This window comes from Pseudonaja textilis, chromosome 7 (assembly GCF_049901715.1).
Source record: "Pseudonaja textilis isolate UNSWEBS1 chromosome 7, rPseTex1.2, whole genome shotgun sequence".
Taxonomy (NCBI): domain Eukaryota; kingdom Metazoa; phylum Chordata; class Lepidosauria; order Squamata; family Elapidae; genus Pseudonaja; species Pseudonaja textilis.
In genome coordinates, this window is record NC_141996.1 from 50065963 (window position 1) to 50084032 (window position 18070).

The 18070-nt window shown below is 38.5% G+C and overlaps 1 protein-coding gene across 2 annotated transcripts; it reads right to left on the minus strand.

Moving 5' to 3' along the window:
• Positions 1 to 4983: 4983 nt before the first annotated feature.
• On the minus strand, positions 4984 to 17791 carry CFAP298 (cilia and flagella associated protein 298). 2 transcript variants are annotated; one of them, XM_026700597.2, is made up of 8 exons: positions 17672 to 17791; positions 14000 to 14140; positions 13198 to 13365; positions 9204 to 9271; positions 6816 to 6974; positions 6009 to 6140; positions 5425 to 5520; positions 4984 to 5334 (listed from the first exon to the last, which is right to left on the minus strand). In XM_026700597.2, exons 2-8 carry the CDS (start codon positions 14136 to 14138, stop codon positions 5224 to 5226), a joined length of 873 nt encoding a protein of 290 aa, XP_026556382.2. In that variant the 5' UTR covers positions 14139 to 14140; positions 17672 to 17791; the 3' UTR covers positions 4984 to 5223. The 2 variants fall into 2 exon arrangements, with proteins under 2 accessions (XP_026556382.2, XP_087793685.1); XM_087937559.1 differs by lacking the exon at positions 14000 to 14140.
• Between the last annotated feature and the right edge of the window lie 279 nt (positions 17792 to 18070).

Consider the following 18070-nt stretch of genomic DNA (forward strand, 5'->3'; position numbering starts at 1 on the left):
TTCAGGGATGCCAAGGGGTGGAGCAGCTAGTTTTCCTTCTTGAACATCATCTCTGGAGCACTGGACCTCACATTTGAGAAGGAGAACCAGCGAGTGCACCAAACAGCCTCCCTCTACAGTGAAGGCCACATGGTGCCATCGCAGAAGTGGGCACCATTTTGAAGCTGCTGCAATTATTTATTTATTTATTTATTTTATTTTTATGTATTATTTAGTTGTTATTTTTATTTTTTTATTTGTCAATTGCTTACAAGATAATAGGTATAAGTAAAAACATAGTTATGAATACATGGATACATATAAGAAAAATAAAAAAATATATAAAAGAAACAATAGGACAGGGACGGTAGGCACGTTGGTGGGCTTATGCACACCGGTGGGCTTATGCACACCCCCTTTAACTGTGTCTGCTCCAAAGTGGTGCCCTCTTTTGGAACAGCACCATGTGGCCTCGATTGTATAAGGAGGCTGAAGGATGAAGTGGCTGGCTCTCCTTCTAGAACACAATCTTCAAAGTCCCTTGACCACCTTATACAACTTTGGATTCTCATCTTGTACACAACAGATCAGAATACTTTTAGTTAAATGCTTTACTGTTGAAATAAGTTATTTTCTTCATTAAGATAAAAATATTACCTGAAATATGCAAGATATTATATTCAATAAACACCCATACAGATATCCTCAACTAAATTCCAACTTAAAGTCATAACTTCAATTAAAACTTATTAATCATACTTTGGTTGATTGTATTTTCTTTAAAAAAAAATTCCATGTAACTCATAACCTTGAGACAAGAAAGCAATTGGAAGGGTTTTCTTTTCTTTAGCTTCTAAAGGAAGTGCCAAGTTTCTTAATTTGCTATAAACTTCCTCATTCCAACACCCCTCCCTCCCAAATCTACTGCAGTACACACTGTACTTATCGGTGTACAAAGAAGAATGAGCAAGTCATGTCTTTGAAAAAAACAGGGACACGTTCTGTGTCTCTATCTGTGTGCATGACATGTGCTTTCATGATTTAATTTTTAATACTGTACACATAAAAACTACTGAAATTTTTTGATCAGCTAGCCATTGACTTCAAGAGGGTCTGACTCTCAGTGGTGTGACAGCAAATGACTTTTTCTTCTTACAGGACTAAACATAACAGAATAGTGATGGTGAGAAAAATAACCTGATTTTGTTACCTAGGGAGTCATTATTAATATTTCTGGTTCAAATTGCCTGATAAACAGACTGATTTACAACAATTCAGTACATAATACTGTATTTGGGTTAGCCAAATGCATGGCTTATTATGGGATGAAGCAGAATACAGCATTTCCAGGATTTCTTTGATTTCTGCACTGTCTTCTATCATTTTACACTTGCTTCTGCTGATGGATTTCAGATTCTAATAAACAAGAGATAAGGTTGAACTCTGCACATTCTTTAAGTCAGCAGTTGTTAAAAGTCACCTTAGTGAATCATGAGAGATTAAATTAAATTAATTTGCAAGGAGAAAGGCAAGGGAAGGCTCAGTCTGGTGTTTTGCAGTGGGTTGATTGAGGGCTTAAAATGAAGAGGAAAATGACAAAACGTTTCTTGAGTTTGCTGCTGTTGTTTTTCTGCTTCCCTTTCAACGGGGAGCAGAAAAACCACCAAACACTCCCATTTGGGGAATGTGAGATGAGAACCCTTCATAAGTGAAATGGAAATACTTATCACAAAATGAAACCATACACAGTATCAACTACACTGTAGCTGAGCAGTTATAAATAATCTCCTATTTCTCACATTGCTGATATTGTGAGAACACAGACTATCAGAGCTAATTTTGTTACCACAAAATCCTCAAATGGATCTTTTCTTGGCAACAGAAAGCACTCAGAAGTCTGGATCAATAACACATTCTCACTATAGTTACTGGGCTATTTCTTATCCTTATGCAACAGTAATTCAACATACACTCAGTATGCAAAAGATAAAGAGAACATCAAGGGGATTTGGAATCCTTTATGGGGGATTTTTAAAAATATGCAAATAACTGTATTTTTCCTAAGATTGAGGAGCTAAAGGTGCTCTGTTGCATGCAATAATTAGAATTTTAGTTTGATCGTATGCTTATATGCATAACACATGATGTGTCATGCAAAGTAATCTTACAATATTACTTTGCATATATTTTTGAAATTCAGTGAATTACCTTAGTGATGGCTAACCTTTTCAGCACTGAGTGCCCAAAGCGTGTGTGTGCATCCCCAAAATGCAATATGCGTGCATCCCCACGCATGTGTGTACACTGTGCATGCATGTGCACCGTGCATGGGCCATGCCCCATGCAAGCGTACGCCCTGCCCCTGCGCATGAGTGCACATTCCCGCATGCATGAGTGTGCCCCCCATGCATGCACCCTACCCCGTATAGGCACCCCACCCCTGCACATGTGAGGCAAAGACCCAAAGGCCAGCTGGCTGATTGGAGGTGGCGCGAAAGCACGGCAAAGCTGAGCTGAGGCAACGGCTCGTGTTCCCACAGAGAAGGCTCTGCGTGCCACCTCTGGCACGTGTGCCATAGGTTCGTTATTATGGACCTAAGGCAATAAAATAGATTATGATGCATGTCACTCAGTTTCTTATCAGGCTGATATCAGCACTTTTTTGCTTTTCAAAATATTTTTGTCTTCATTCTCTACTTATCCTTCTTCTTTCATCTCCGTAGTCTTTTGTCCCCTATTTACATGTTTTTTTCCAGTCCTCAAAATGCCGGAGGCTTGATTCTCTGAAATGCTGAAATCCTCTTCATCATAACTCAGTATTTATAGAACTATGAACTGCAATACTGTGGCTCACAAGACAAACAAGAGATTAATAGAGAGCACTTTAAAAGTGGATAGCTAACAAGTGATTGCAACGCATCCAAATATATTTGGCTGTTTTGTTTATGCCTTTTTAATTAAGAAAAATATAAACATCCACTTGAACAAGTGTAGAGCAGACACACTGGTCTATGTATATAGCAGTTGTGAGATTCAATTTTTTTTACTACCGGTTCTGTGGGCGTGGCTTGGTGGGCATGGCAGGGGAAGGTTACTGCAAAATCCCCATTCCCTCCCCCCACTAACCTGCTTTCCAGCTCTGTTCTCCTGTGCAGGGCAACAAAAGAAGAACCAGCCGATCAACTGGGACTTGGGAGGCAGAGAATAGATGGGGGCGGGGCCAGTCAGAGGTGGTATTTGCCGGTTCTCCGAACTACCCAAAATTTCTGCTACCGGTTCTCCAGAACTGGTCAGAACCTGCTGAATACCTCTGATGTACAGGTAGTCCTTGACTTGCTAGAGTTTGTTTAGTGACCATTCAAAGTTACAATGGCACTGAAAAAAAGGATTGATGACTGTTTTTCATAGTTACCTTTTCCAGGATCCCCATGTTCATGTGATCAAAATTCAGGCGCTTGGCAACTGGTTCATATTTATGACCATTGCTATGTCCCAAGATCATGTGATCACTTTTTGCAACCTTCTGACAAGCAAAGCCAATGGGGAAGCCAGATTCACTTAACAACCAGGTTACTAACATTTACTGCAGTGGACCACTTAACAACCGAGGCAAGCAAGGTTGTAAAATGGGGCAAAATTCACTTAACAGATATCTCAACAGAAATTTTGGGCTCAATCGTGGTCATGCATTGAGGACTGCATTTTCTCATACATATAGGACAATATAAGGAATGTGCTTCATCCATATCCAGTGGAGCTGACCAGTGCCACTATTATTCACTTAATTCAAGAAAAATAATGCAGGAGAAATATGACATTGGTTAGGACAAGCAAAATATTCCCCTCCTTAAAATACCTTTTAAGTTGATTGAATCATTAGTGAGGAAATAGTTACGTACAATGAAAGGATTTGACAATGGAAGAATGAGATGGCAAAATTAACAGCTTTTATTAGAGAAAAGACATTAAATTAATGCTGACTTGGAAACCCCCTTTGGACTTTTTGTGTGAAACAGAAATGAAAGTTATGATGTAAACTTAAGAGTATGAAGTTCATATAAATTTATACTTATATCTGAAAGAAAACAGGAAGTCATTTTTTTTCTTTTTTTTCTGTAATTTTGGCATTGTTCTTTTACTCTTTACTTTTTTCTATCTTCAGAAGTTTTTCTTAGTTTTTATATCTACTAAAGTTTTAATAAATATATCTTTAAAATTAATCTTTAAGGATTTAAAACACTATGAAAATTATGAAGAGCTATTGAAGGAAAGTTAATAATCAAATTATTTTCCTTCAGTGACTTCATAAATTTTACAATTTAAAGAAATCGGTTGTGTCCTAGATGTTATACTTTCAGGGAGAATAAAAACCAGTTTTCATAAACAGAGGACAAAATACAACGTATTTAAAAGTTTTCAAACAGGATGGTGTAATGGATTGCTGCACTGAGCAGAAAGTTGAACTGGCTGGTTACCTCCAACACAGACACAGTATTCAATTATTAGCTTCATTTGATTCAAAAATATTGTATTTATAAATAGACAATAAAATGTTTTTCAACAGGACTGCTATTAAAAGTGAACATTGGAAATGAAAAAAAAAATCTCCTTCCAATTCTACTATTGCCTCTAAAAGATAAATTCTCTGTGATTTTTTTAAATATTTCAGTGCTGTTTTTACAGCTACTTAATCTGCAAAGTAATTTATACTTACAACAGATTGCAGGCTGAACATGAGCAGAAACTGTACCATTCAAACAAGGCACAGTGCAGTCAGGTTCTTCTACTTACACTATTAAAGGATTTTATCATCCCAACTGGATTGTCTGATATTCCTTATAGTTTACACTAACGTGATGTTCTAAACCAGTATTGGTTAAGATTTTCTGGAACCTAATATTTTTTCCTGCATACAGTTTGAGTTTATCTCAGTTCCTTCTAAGCTAAGCCATGCTAACTGGAATATTTTTATTTAGAATGCAAAAATGTAAGGAGAGGGACAACTTTATTGTTTGCAATAATAGTTTTTAATACGTTAGCCATGTCAGTAATATTTTTAAAAATATGAACTTTTGAACAACAATCTTAACAATGTAGATTTACTGAATGCAAGGCAACCAACATTATAAATAAATACAAATCTAATATTTTATTTAGTTTTAAGGAGTTAATGTGCATTGATATTACTAATGTAACTTGCTGTGTCTGTGTATCTTAAAATTATTTTTGCTTGCAAAAATAGCTTTATCTTGGTCTCCACTTAATATCCTTGACACCATGAAAATGTCTTTTCAGGGCATGACTATCAGCCCATTCAGAATCTAAAAATGAATCATCATCATTTTCTTCCAATTTCTGAAAAACATGAAAAGAAAATGAGTTATATATTGCAAATAAAATGTAACTATCTTGTTTCCAATAGAGTAACACAGCAACTCCTGATACCTTGAGTTCTTCTTGCCTTCTGTGATAAAAAAGAATCATCTGTTTATGTTCTTCACTACTTATGACAGGCTCACGCGCTGGAGCTCCTTGCCCTTTCTGGGAACAATAACAGAAGTTAATCTATTTCAACCTGCCTTAATCAGACAATGGAATACCTATTGTTATGATGAATAAAATGTCATGAGACAGAGACATTAGTCCCTCTACAAGCAGGAATAGGCAACATACAATTCCAGATTGCAATGTCACTAGGGTGGATGATGAAGAATTGTAGAGGCTGTAATTCAGCCACACACGGAGTGAATCGGGGTTCTTTTACTTTACAAAGGATAGTTTCTCTGTACTGGAACAGAGGGACGGGTTGCCCTAATGTTTTTAGTGCAGAGGTATGATGATCCTACAATCATTTTTATAGCAATAAATGAGGTCTGCCTTGCTTTTGAACATCATACTTACCTGTGTGAAGTTAAAAAATGTAAAATACAATAACATCTCAAACATAATAAATGCGGCAAAATGTTGCTTTGGCTGAGTGTAAACCTATATAAAAACTCTCACTTTACTCTTATGTCACAAATACTTACTTTTTGTATTTTGATAATAATTTTTGTTTTCTCATTTTTCCCAACATAGTCAGAAAGCTGGTTTGTTCTTTTCAGTTCCTTTGCTGCCCACCACAGCTGGGCCTCTGGTTCTTCAACAATCTCAAGGGCAGCCTGTAACAAACTGAGCTTTACAATAGGCAGGATCTAAGGGAACACGAGCAGATGGCTGCTCACAATATACTTCCTTCCTTGTACTGCTCTTCATAGCCTTTAAATCTGCTCTGAATGGTTAAAGGATTCCTTAGAACATTGTTGAGATCTATATAAGGGACCTCAAAAAGAGAAATGCTCATCTACTATTCAATTACTAAAAATCGCCAGTAACTAAAATGGAGTTTATTAACACAGATCAGAACTTACAAAGTTTCTGTTTGCAGAGTGCTGGGAATAACAGTGAAGTTATTTAAACTTATCAGTTAATTAACTCTTAGTGAAAGAAATATGAGGACTTAAAAATGCACAGTGATGAGAGGGTCGCATCATCAGTTTTTTCAATAAAATCTCCAGCTTTAATCTTTGATTTCCAAGTCTAATACCTAACTCTTTTTAAGATATATTTTTTTCAACAGTTACAGTTAACAAGCGGAAGTAACAGAATTTACTTTCTTGCAATGATGAAATATCAAGGGAAAATGTCTTTTTTAAGTGTAAATATATATCACTATGTAAAATTTTTATATATTGTACAGCAGTATAATAATGAACAAATTACATTTTCCAAACATCTCTCTAGGAAGAACAATATTTTTAAAAAATAAAAACCAGAAAATCAAAACTAACACTTACTTGAGTTCCTGACAGATCTTCTTTATTTTCAAACTCCATTCTAATTGGGTCATATGGAGGGAGGCCCATTGGATACACAATCATTACAGCTCCTCGGAGCTGGTCGAGTGCATCTTTTACCATACTGGTAGTAACGCATACATTGGCTTCCACTTGTTTCTGCAATACAGAGATAAATAATAAATAATAAAGATAATAAAGAGTAGCTTTTTCTCTGGTAATATCACACTACTAACGAGAGCATACAAAACATTTGCTAGACCAATATTTGAATACAGCCCATCAGTCTGGAACCCACATTATGTATCTGATATTAACACAGTTGAGAAAGTCCAGAAATATTTCACAAGAAGAGTTCTCAACTCCTCTACTCGTTGTAGAATACCTTATGCCACCAGACTTGAAATTCTAGACCTAGAAAACCTTGAATTACGCCGTCTTCGGTCTGATCTAAGTATGGTATATAAAATCATACATTGCAATGTCCTACCTGCAAATGAATACTTCAGCTTCAATCGTAACAATACAAGAGCACACAATGGATACAAACTCAAGGTTAATCGCACCAAACTTTGATTGCGGGAAATACGACTTCAGCAACAGAGTGGTCAATGTCTGGAATACTCTACCTGACTCTGTGGTTTCTTCCCCAAACCCCAAAAACTTTAACCTTAGACTGTCTACTATTGACCTCACCCCTTTCCTAAGAGGTCTGTAGGGGGCGTGCATAAGTGCACCAACGTGCCTACCGTCCCTGTCCTATTATTTCTTTTATTTTTCTTATATGTACCCATTTCATGTATTCATAACTATGTATATACTTATACCTATTACCTTGTAAGCAATTGACAAATCAAAATAAATAAATAAAAATAAAATAGAAACAACTTAAACAAAAAAGAAGGTTCTTGGGGTCTTAGTGGACAACCACTTAAATATGAGCCAGCCGTGTGCCATAGCTGCCAAAAAAAAGTACACACAGTTCTAGGCTGCATTAGCAGAAGGACAGAAGTGTCACATGAAGTGTTAATACCACTTTATAATGCCTTGGTAAGGCCACACTTGGAATACTGCATCCAGTTTTGGTCGCTACAATGTAAGAAAGATGTTGAGACTCTGGAAAGAGCGCAGAAAAGTGCGACAAAGATGATTAGGGGATTGGAGGCTAAAACATATAAAGAACGGGAATTGGGCAGGGATGACAGGATAGCAGTGTTCCAATATTTAAGGGGCTGCCACAAAGAAGAGGGAGTCAAGCTATTCTCCAAAGCACCTGAGGGCAGGACAAGAAGCAATGGATGGAAACTAATCAAGGAGAGAACCTAGAACTAAGGAGAAATTTCCTAACAGTTAGAACAGCTTGTCAGTGGAACAGCTTGTCTCTAGAAGTTGTGAATGCTCCAACACCGGAAGTTTTAAAGAAGAGACTGGACAGCATTTGTCTGAAATGGTACAGGATTCCTGCCTTAGCAGGGGGTTGGACTAGAACACTTCTGAGGTCCCTTCCAACTGTTATTGTGTTATTCTGTAAAATGAATAAACTAATACACTATCGAAGAAAGAATTCTTCCTCTGAAATCTACAATGAGACAGCACAGTGTGAGATAAAGCCAAATAACAAAAAATATTGTTCCCATTTTTAGAATAACATTTCTCTGTCTATTGCTATTATCTACTACCAATTTATCATCTATTCAGAATTATTTATATTAAACATTTTTGTTAAAGCGTGGATCACCTATTGTGTACCTGTGCATCTGATTTTTCCTATCTAAGTGTTGAACATTACATTTATCACTGTGTAATATTCACTGAATAGCACTCAGTTTTCAAGAATTTCAAGTTTCTTTTGAACTATGAACCTGTCTTTCAAATGTTAGCTTCATGAAGCAGCTTATTCCTGAATTGTTGGAACTCGGAAAAGCTGAAAAAACATGTCCATTGTGATAGGTATTCAGGAGTAAAGAGTAGAACTGGATTGTCTTTTTGTTTTAGGTGGCTTTTAATTCTGGTTAATTTTTAAGTTTGAAGTGACAAATTTTAATGGGCGTTGAAGCATGTTCGGCTTTTTATTATTATGGGTTTTATTGTACTAAACTACTTAAGAGTTTACGTGATTATACAGTATCTACATTGTGCAATAGTCAAATAAATAAATAACAAGTCTGGTTCTTTAAAAAATATTTTATATCACATTAGGTATGAATCCAAAGATGTGGTTGTTTAATCAAGAAAATGCAATTAAATAAATACAAGTTTACTTCAATTAGTGGTTTGTTTTAGAATCAGACTTCCTGCTATTCTTTGAACAGCCTAAGAACAATTGTCTCTGATAGCCTAGAGATGCTGGCTCATAAATTATATTTCACCAATAATATTGTACGTTACCTTAGAAATCAGTGCCTTTGCTTCTTCTACAGTTGCCTTTAACACTTGTTTCATTTTCTCATTTGGAGCTTAAAAAATAAATATGCAGATGATAGTAAACAATATTATATAACTATGGAAGTAATATAATTACTATTTTGTATTGAAATGGCCTCTAAATTAAAAATCAGCTATTGTGATTAAAAATCAGATATTATCTTAAACTCTATCCAATATGAAAAAATCACAAAATCCAGTGATTTACAGATATTCACATTAGAAAACTTAAGCGTGTGGAATTGGCCCAAGTGAGCCAACAATAAAGCGTTTGATCAAGGATGTTAAACAGAAAAATTCATGTCTATTCAGGAATAAATCTCAGCAGGGATTAGATCTAATTTACCAAAAAAAAAAAAAAAAAAGAGCCACAGCATGATATTGGAGCCAGAGGTAACAAAGAATAAGGGTTAAACAAAGGAAAGAGAGCTTACACAGCAATAAAAAAATGCAAACAGTAGCAGGCTCTGTTGAGTAATTTAGCCCCATATAAACACTTCATTTGTCAATATACACTGCTCAAAAAAATAAAGGGAACACAAAAATAAGACATCCTAGATCTGAATGAAATAAATATTCTTATTAAATACTTTGTTCGTTACATAGTTGAATGTGCTGACAACAAAATCACACAAAAATTATCAATGGAAATCAAATTTAGCAACCCATGGAGGTCTGGATTTGGAGTTACACTCAAAATTAAAGTGGAAAAAAACACCACAGGCTGATCCAACTTTGATGTAATGTCCTTAAAGCAAGTCAAAATGAGTAGTGTGTGTGGCCTCCACATGCCTGTATGACCTCCCTACAACGCCTGGGCATGCTCCTGATGAGGTGGCGAATGGTCTCCTGAGGGATCTCCTCCCACACCTGGACTAAAGCATCCCCCAACTCCTGGACTGTCTGTGGTGCAACGTGGCGTTGGTGGATGGAGCGAGACATGATGCCCCAGAAGTGCTCAATTGGATTCAGGTCTGGGGAACAGGCGGGCCAGTCCATAGCATCAATGCCTTCATCTTGCAGGAACTGCTGATACACTCCAGCCACATGAGGTCTAGAATTGTCTTGCATTAGGAGGAACCCAGGGCCAACTGCACCAGCAAGGGGTCTGAGGATCTCATCTCAGTACCTAATGGCAGTCAGGCTACCTCTGGTGAGAACATGGAGGGCTGTGCGGCCCCTCTAAAGAAATGCCACCCCACACCATTACTGACCCACTGCCAAACCGGTCATGCTGGAGGATGTTGCAGGAAGCAGAATGTTCTCCACGCGTCTCCAGACCCTGTCACGTCTGTCACATGTGCTCAGTGTGAACCTGCTTTCATCTGTGAAGAGCACAGGGTGCCAATGGCGAATTTGCCAATCTTGGTGTTCTCTGGCAAATGCCAAAACATCCTGCACAGTGTTGGGCTGTAAGCACAACCCCCACCTGTGGACGTCGGGCCCTCATACCACCCTCATAGAGTCTGTTTCTGACCGTTTGAGCAGCCACATGCACATTTGTGGCCGCTGGAGGTCATTTTGCAGGGCTCTGGCAGTGCTCCTCCTGTCCCTCCTTGCACAAAGGTGGAGGTAGTGGTCCTGATGCTGGGTTGTTGCCCTCCTACGGCCTCCTCCACATCTCCTGATGTACTGGCCTGTCTCCTGGTAGCGCCTCCATGCTCTGGACACTACGCTGACAGACACAGCAAACCTTCTTGCCCCAGCTCCCATTGATGTGCCATCCTGGATGAGCTGCACTACCTGATCCACTTGTGTGGGTTGTAGACTCCTTCTCATGCTACCACTAGAGTGAAAGCACCGCCAGCATTCAAAAGTGACCAAACCATCAGCCAGAAAGCATAGGAACTGAGAAGTGGTCTGTGGTCACCACCTGAAGAACCACTCCTTTATTGGGGATGTCTTGCTAACTGCCTATGCTTTCCACCTGTTGTCCATTCCATTTGCACAACAGCATGTGAAATTGATTGTCAATCAGTGTTGCTACCTAAGTGGACAGTTTGATTTCACAGAAGTGTGACTGACTTGGAGTTACATTGTGTTTTTTTAAGTGTTCCCTTTATTTATTTTTTTGAGCAGTGTATATAGCTTATTAAAGAAATACATGTGCAGTGGGATATATTTAATAGAAAAAGCAATGTAATGCCACCTTACCTAGCACAGCACAGATCTTAGAAGCTTTGTAGAAGGATGGTACCAAAATAAGACACATATATAAGCCTCAGATGGCAAGAGGGATGGAAAAGGGGAACAGACCAGTAGTAAGTATGCCAAGTAGTTTAATATTGTTATTAACAAGAATGTGAGCAAAGTCCCACATTCCTCTCTTTTCCACAGAGAAGCACCGACACAAAAGCACTGAGCCACTGACTGAATCTTTGCAAAGGAGAGCAGGGCTCTCCTTCAACAAAGGGAATCAGTTCGTTATTACCACTTTTTCTGAATTGCTAGGATGGGAGAAATAGGAGGAAGATGGCAAATGACAGGTGAGGGATGAGAGGGATACATACAACAACTGTACCTTGGAATCTTATGGTTTGCCTACCTGATTAAAATATCGGCCCCAGGATTAATGGAAATGGGAAAAGCAGAATGAAATACTAAAAATGGTGCAATATATTAAGTCAATAAAATCATGAAAATGCTCTCTGGAATAATTGGGTTTTAATTATTTAATATCTTCCCAAAAAGCCAGTAGGGAGGGGGCAAGTTGATCTCTAAAAGGAAGCCATTCCAAAGCAACCACTTTGCTAGAGAGAAGCAGTGCCACCAAGCTCCAGCTCCTCTCACCTTCGAAGTATGGAATCATTAGCAGCGGTTTCCTGTAAGATCTAAAACAGGGATCACCAACCTTTCGGACCTCAGGGACCACTAAATTCATAATTTTCAATCCCGCAGACAACTAATACGATCTGCCTAATGATCGGTTGGGCGGGCGTTGCTAGGTGATCATGTGACTGTGTGGGCGTGGCCAACTCGCTGTCACTCACACTGAGGGGCACCTCTCCAGCCTCTGCTCAGCTCTCCCCTCCCAGTCACTTTTCACCTACCCACCCGGGCTCCTTAGGGCCCCAACAGGAAGCAGTTGTTGGAGCTAAGCAGTCTCCGCGAGAAAAGAGTTGCCAAAACAGCTGGCTCAGTTTAAATTGGATCTGACAGAGAAGGAGGCTCAGCAGAAGCACCACACTGAGGACTATGAGCATAGACTTTCCAAGCAGAGGGAAGACCTGTGGGAGTGCAAGGCCAGGCACCGGTGCCTGGAGCTCAGTGGGCTAAGATGGGCAGCCAGTTCCAGGCCATGATGCAGTCCCACTGGAAGAAGGCCCTCCGGCTCTTTGCCAATCTTTGCCTTTCCCTCTAGCCTTCGCCCAAAGCCCTGCACCAGGAGGCTGAAGCAGATCCTAAGTTGGAATTTCTGCCCCCCTCTGCCCCGCACAAAAAGATCCCGAAGAGGGAGACTCTCTGCAGCAACACAAACGTTCATTGTATGTATCCGGACCAGGAGGCCTAGTTTGAGGACGCCTGATTTAGTGCAATATAAAAAATGCAAGTAATTTTTCTGTGGACCACCAACACTTTCTCATGGATCTACAATGGTGCATGGACCACCAGTTGGTGGCCACTGATCTAAAAGGTACTGGGAGAAGATTGCCCTGAAGATACTCAGATGAAAGGATTTAATGTTTAAATCCTTTCAGAACCTTGAATTGCATTCTGAAATATAGCACCAAAAGTCTAAAGAGCATTTTTCCTTTCTTTGCAATACTGAATTTTAGAAACATGTTTTAAGTTGTGCTGCTGGCTGAACTTGCTTGCACACAGGGCATATAATGTTATCTAGCATTGATATTTATTAATCAAAATTTGAAAGTATACAATATGCCAATATTTTTTTATAAAATTTGGCAAGCTATTTTTATATGCAAAAAGTTATCTACTCATATATATATTTATTTACCATGACCATTTCTTCGTCCAATGTCATCTTTTTTAAATGTGCTTCCACCACTGGGAATACATTTTTTTGCCCATTCATCTGTCAGTTTCAGCTCTTCAATTTGTTCATCTGTCAGACCTTGCATGTTAGGAGGTAAGAAAATACCGTGTTCTGCCAGCGATTCCATTTCTTTCAAAAGAACAAAGAGTGGGACATGGAGATGTTATATAAAATGTCCTTTAACCATTGTTATTGTTAAAATAAAGTACAGCAGTATAACAAATTCTGCAATCTATTTAATATTATTAGAATATATTACAAATTTCTCAGAGGTCATACTTAAAAAAGATTATAATCCGTTCCTATTTGAATATATTGTAAATATTGCTGAAATATATATTTAGAAAAAGATAGCAGTTAATAACAGACTGAAAGAAAGCACAAAATGTACCACAACAGTAATCCATGAAGAGAAATTTTAGAAAAATGTACAACCAGCAGAATTGGTTGAGTTGTTTCCAATATTCAGAAAGTTCATCGGTGACATGAACTTAGTGTGTTGGCTATAAAGAGTAAGCAAAAAGAAGATTCAGAATAGCCCAGAGTTGCGAATTAATACAATAAATTATTTGTATTAAATTATAATAAATATGATAATAATTATATTACTTATTATTTATTACATTTATTATTTATTATGTTCACATTATAACTATCGTATATAATATATATTATTTAATAAATTATTATTAAATTATTTGTTATATGTTTACCTAAGAAATTTAAGTAATAGGACAAAATAATAAATTGACATATTTAATACCTGCACAAAGACGATGAACTTTGAGTCTTCCATTATAGATTTTGGCTACTTCCTTTGTTAAGTCTTCAATGGAAACCCTACCTGTTGTTTCTAGAAGAAACTGGCTCTCATCTCCATGCTTCACGTGGAGCAGAACCATTTCTGTTAAAGCAGAAACACAAGTGCATGGTAGATATTATGAATTTATTCTAGCCTTGGCAGCCTGAAATTTAGACCCATGGCAGAGAATCATCTTAGTGGCGCAGTGGTTAGAGTGCAGTACTACAAGCTACTCCTACTGCAATTTGGCAGATCAAATCCCACCAGGCTCAAGGTTGACTCAGCTTCCATCCTTCTGAGGTGGGTAAAATGAGGACCCAGATTGTTGGGGGCAATATGCTGACTCTGTAAACTACTTTGAGAGGGCTGTAAAGCACTACAAAGCGGTATATAAGTCTAAGTGTTATTGCTATGTTTCCCCTTAGGCGTGGTGTGATTCTATTTGGTTAAATACAGCAACAATATGTAAATTTTGTTGAAAACAAATCTTCTATTATTTATAACCCAGTACTCATTTATATAAGAATAAATATAAAAAAGTCAAAATTTAAAAAAAACAAAGCAAAAAGCAACATATAAACAATACAGAATCAAGGCTGGTGACAATATACATTAATATTACAAAACAGGCTCATTTTCCATTCTGGCCCAATATGTGGGGGAAGGGGGCTTAATCCAAAAGGTATATGCAGCAACAGTGAGGGCACATCTCTTAGATCCCATTAGATGGCATTGCTTTAGAAATGGGACCTTAAGCATACCCACCTCGGGTGATGGGAACAAACAACTGAGAAAAAGGCAGACCTGCAAATAACCCCATCCTATGTCACAGCACTCAGAAGCCAAAAGACTTTACACAGGCAAAATCTGATCCAAAGTTACCATCCTCCACCCATGTCAGGCAACACCTAAGACCTCAGTGCAACTTTGCAGAACTTCAGACATAAGTCCACATTCCCATCAGGTCCTTATGACACAACAGGTTCTGATCCAACAAATTCTTTATCCATGCAAGAGAATAGCAGGATCATGTTATCGTTGCACCTAGACAAAAATCATATCTGGTGTATGACTCCTCATATGTCTTCAATAACCTAGGTCAGGTCTGTTTCTGCCACGGTAGCCGTGAAGTCCCAAGCTGTTTCTGACTCTCTGCCTAGAGAAGGAAGATTGAAGCCCAACAAAATGGGAAGCCTTGGAAACTACACTGCCAACCTGGAAACATCATCCAGCGGCTTGGCTAGAAAAGCAATCACGTGGCAATTGCATTTAATCCCAGAACACAATTCACCAATAGGATTTCACATCCAATTATCTGTGGAACAACACTCATGAATGTCAAAAGGTCTCCTAAATGACAAAATCTACCTCCTGCCTCTGTGCTGGGGTTGTAGCTAATGCCAGATACAAAACCCAGTTGGGCACTAAAGTAGAATTTGGGGCTAATTGTTAGAGAAACCCCAATTTTATTTATTAAACAACCTTTACAGTAGAATTAACAACATAATAGATCTTTTTAATTGCTGGAAAAAGTGAAGTGGAGCCTGGAATTCTTAGCTGTGCTTAAAGTAACAAGGTGCTAACAAGATAAGTGAAAGTATTAACTGCAAGAATGTGAGTTAGTTTTTGGATGTATATACGTATATTTAAGATATATATGAAGCATAAAAAATATACTTAACCAAAGGCTTCTGTTTTTCAGGTAGAAAAAAGTTATCTCACTGATCTTCCCACACTAAATATTAAAATACACATTAACCGACCCAATCAACAGCAGTAATTTTGTCAAAGTATAATAATAATAACCAATAATGTGGGTAACATATTATAAGTAGAAAACAGCCAATCCAAGAGACAATCTACAGGGTGGAGGTTCTGTAACCTCCACCCTATTTATGCTTTGTTCAATAAAATCATCCTGCTTTAATATAATGGTATCCTAGCCTCACCTTTAAAGAGAGACTTCTTTTGGAGGGATTTTCTACTAGAACATTTCTGAGAGGGTTACCCCTCACCCCAATTCTGTTCCAAACCAGATCTTGGTAATACATACAAGGCAGGCCTTTTCATCCCTGATTAAATCATGGACGAGTGAAGTTTTATTACAGAGAATGTGGCACTGAGAAGCAACAGTTGAGTACCAGGGCCTCCTTGGCTTTGATCACTGGGCAATGGGCAACTGTAATACGACAGTGGCACTAAATACTGATGTATTCTCTGAAAATGGCAGCCCCAAGTTCCTACCATATCTCCCTTTCCCATCACCACCAAGATGTCATTGCCTGTCCACAGCAGGATCCCTGCCTCCCAGAATACAACTTTGATAGCCCTGAACCTTGCAGCAGGTTTTGATAGCAACAATTGGTGCAATGTAAGTTAGAAGGTGTAGCATAACAGTTCTTCTTGGCACTGTCTTATAAGGTTAACTGTTTTTCATTCCATGGTGAGTTCTCTGTGTGGTACTGTAAAATTCTGCATTATTATCCAGAGTTTCCAAGATCTACATAAAAGTACAGAAGTTGTATCAAGACATATACCTTTACAGATTATAATCAATAAAGAATATTTTTAGCGCAGGATTAAAATGTGGGGTCCTTGGTGCTCTCTGTGTTGGATTGTTTTCTTACAAAGATTTCATTAGCCAAACTAGGTAATATTATCAGTACTGATGATGTTACCTAGTTTGGGTAATGAAATCTCTATAGGAAAACAACCCAGTTCAAAGAGCACCAAGGACCCCCACCCCCATTATAATCAACTCTCTCTCAAACAACCATTGCCTGATCTCAAACAGGTGATTGAGCATTTTCTCATTGAGAAAATAGTTTTGATTGAGTTCAGCATCAACAGACTTAGGGGCAGTTACAGTTAAAGTGATCCTCAGGGTAGACCAAGTGATAATAGTCAGCAAGAGTTCTTTCTAAATTGGTGCCCTTGCTGAAATACTTAGGTAAAAAGTGAACTTGTTTTCAGTTTTCAGTATTGATACTGAGGATTGAGGACAGTATCTGACACTACTTTTAAAGGCAGTTTAGAAATTCAAGAGGTGTAGAATGTGGGCATTATTTGTGATCTGCAAATCATCACGAGATATCTACAGACTAAAACTATATTAAACAATACAAAAATTAATGATATAACTAGAAACTGGACAAAGGTTTTTTTTTTTAAAAAAAACTAAAATAGAACTGTTGTCATTGAAGTCTAGCTCACAAATGTATGAATCCTTTGCTCCCCAGCACCTAGTGCTTTCCACACAATAGCACTGAAAATTTAGCATATGAATATTGTTACAGAATTATTTGATAGTACAAAGTTGTAAAATCTATTTCCGATTCTGCAATGTAGGACATTCAGTGGCTTGTTCATTACCCTGGAATTTCAAGCTCCTCTATTAACCATGGCCTCAAACCCACTACCAGCTTCTGGTTCATAAATGATTTATCTGGATTTATCAAACGCATCTGCCACAACAGTTGAGGAAATAAGTAAAAGCGAAAGATAAAGAGCCCGAGAAAGGGCGAAGAATGTACTGTAGTCGGTATCCATGGCAACCAACAGACGCAGTGGCTTCCCGAACAACGGAACCTTCTCGATCACCCCAACAGCCTCTAAGATGGAAACATTTCTCACCTGGATCGGTCAACCTATAACTAGGCCTGCAGACCGAACTTCCCCTCTAGCCCACCAGAAACGCGGCGATAGCGGGACTCGCAGATCCCTGCCCGCTGCGCCAAAGGCTACCCTTGACCCAGGAAGCTTTCGTCCTGAAAGCCAACCATAGAGAGGAGCTCGGCGAAGAACCGCAACTTCCCCGTCACTCCAAGACACGGCCTCTAAAAGGGACGGAGCGCTTTTCATTGGCTGTTTAGGGTTGCTGTAGAAACACGCTTTGCAGAAGAATCGGGAAACGCGCGAGCTTCCGGAAGCTTTTTGACCCGCGGATTGGAGTCGCTGGCGGCGGCAACGGCAACGGCAACGGCAACCTATCCAGGGGCCTCTGCGTTTGTATTACGATCTTCTGAGCAGGCT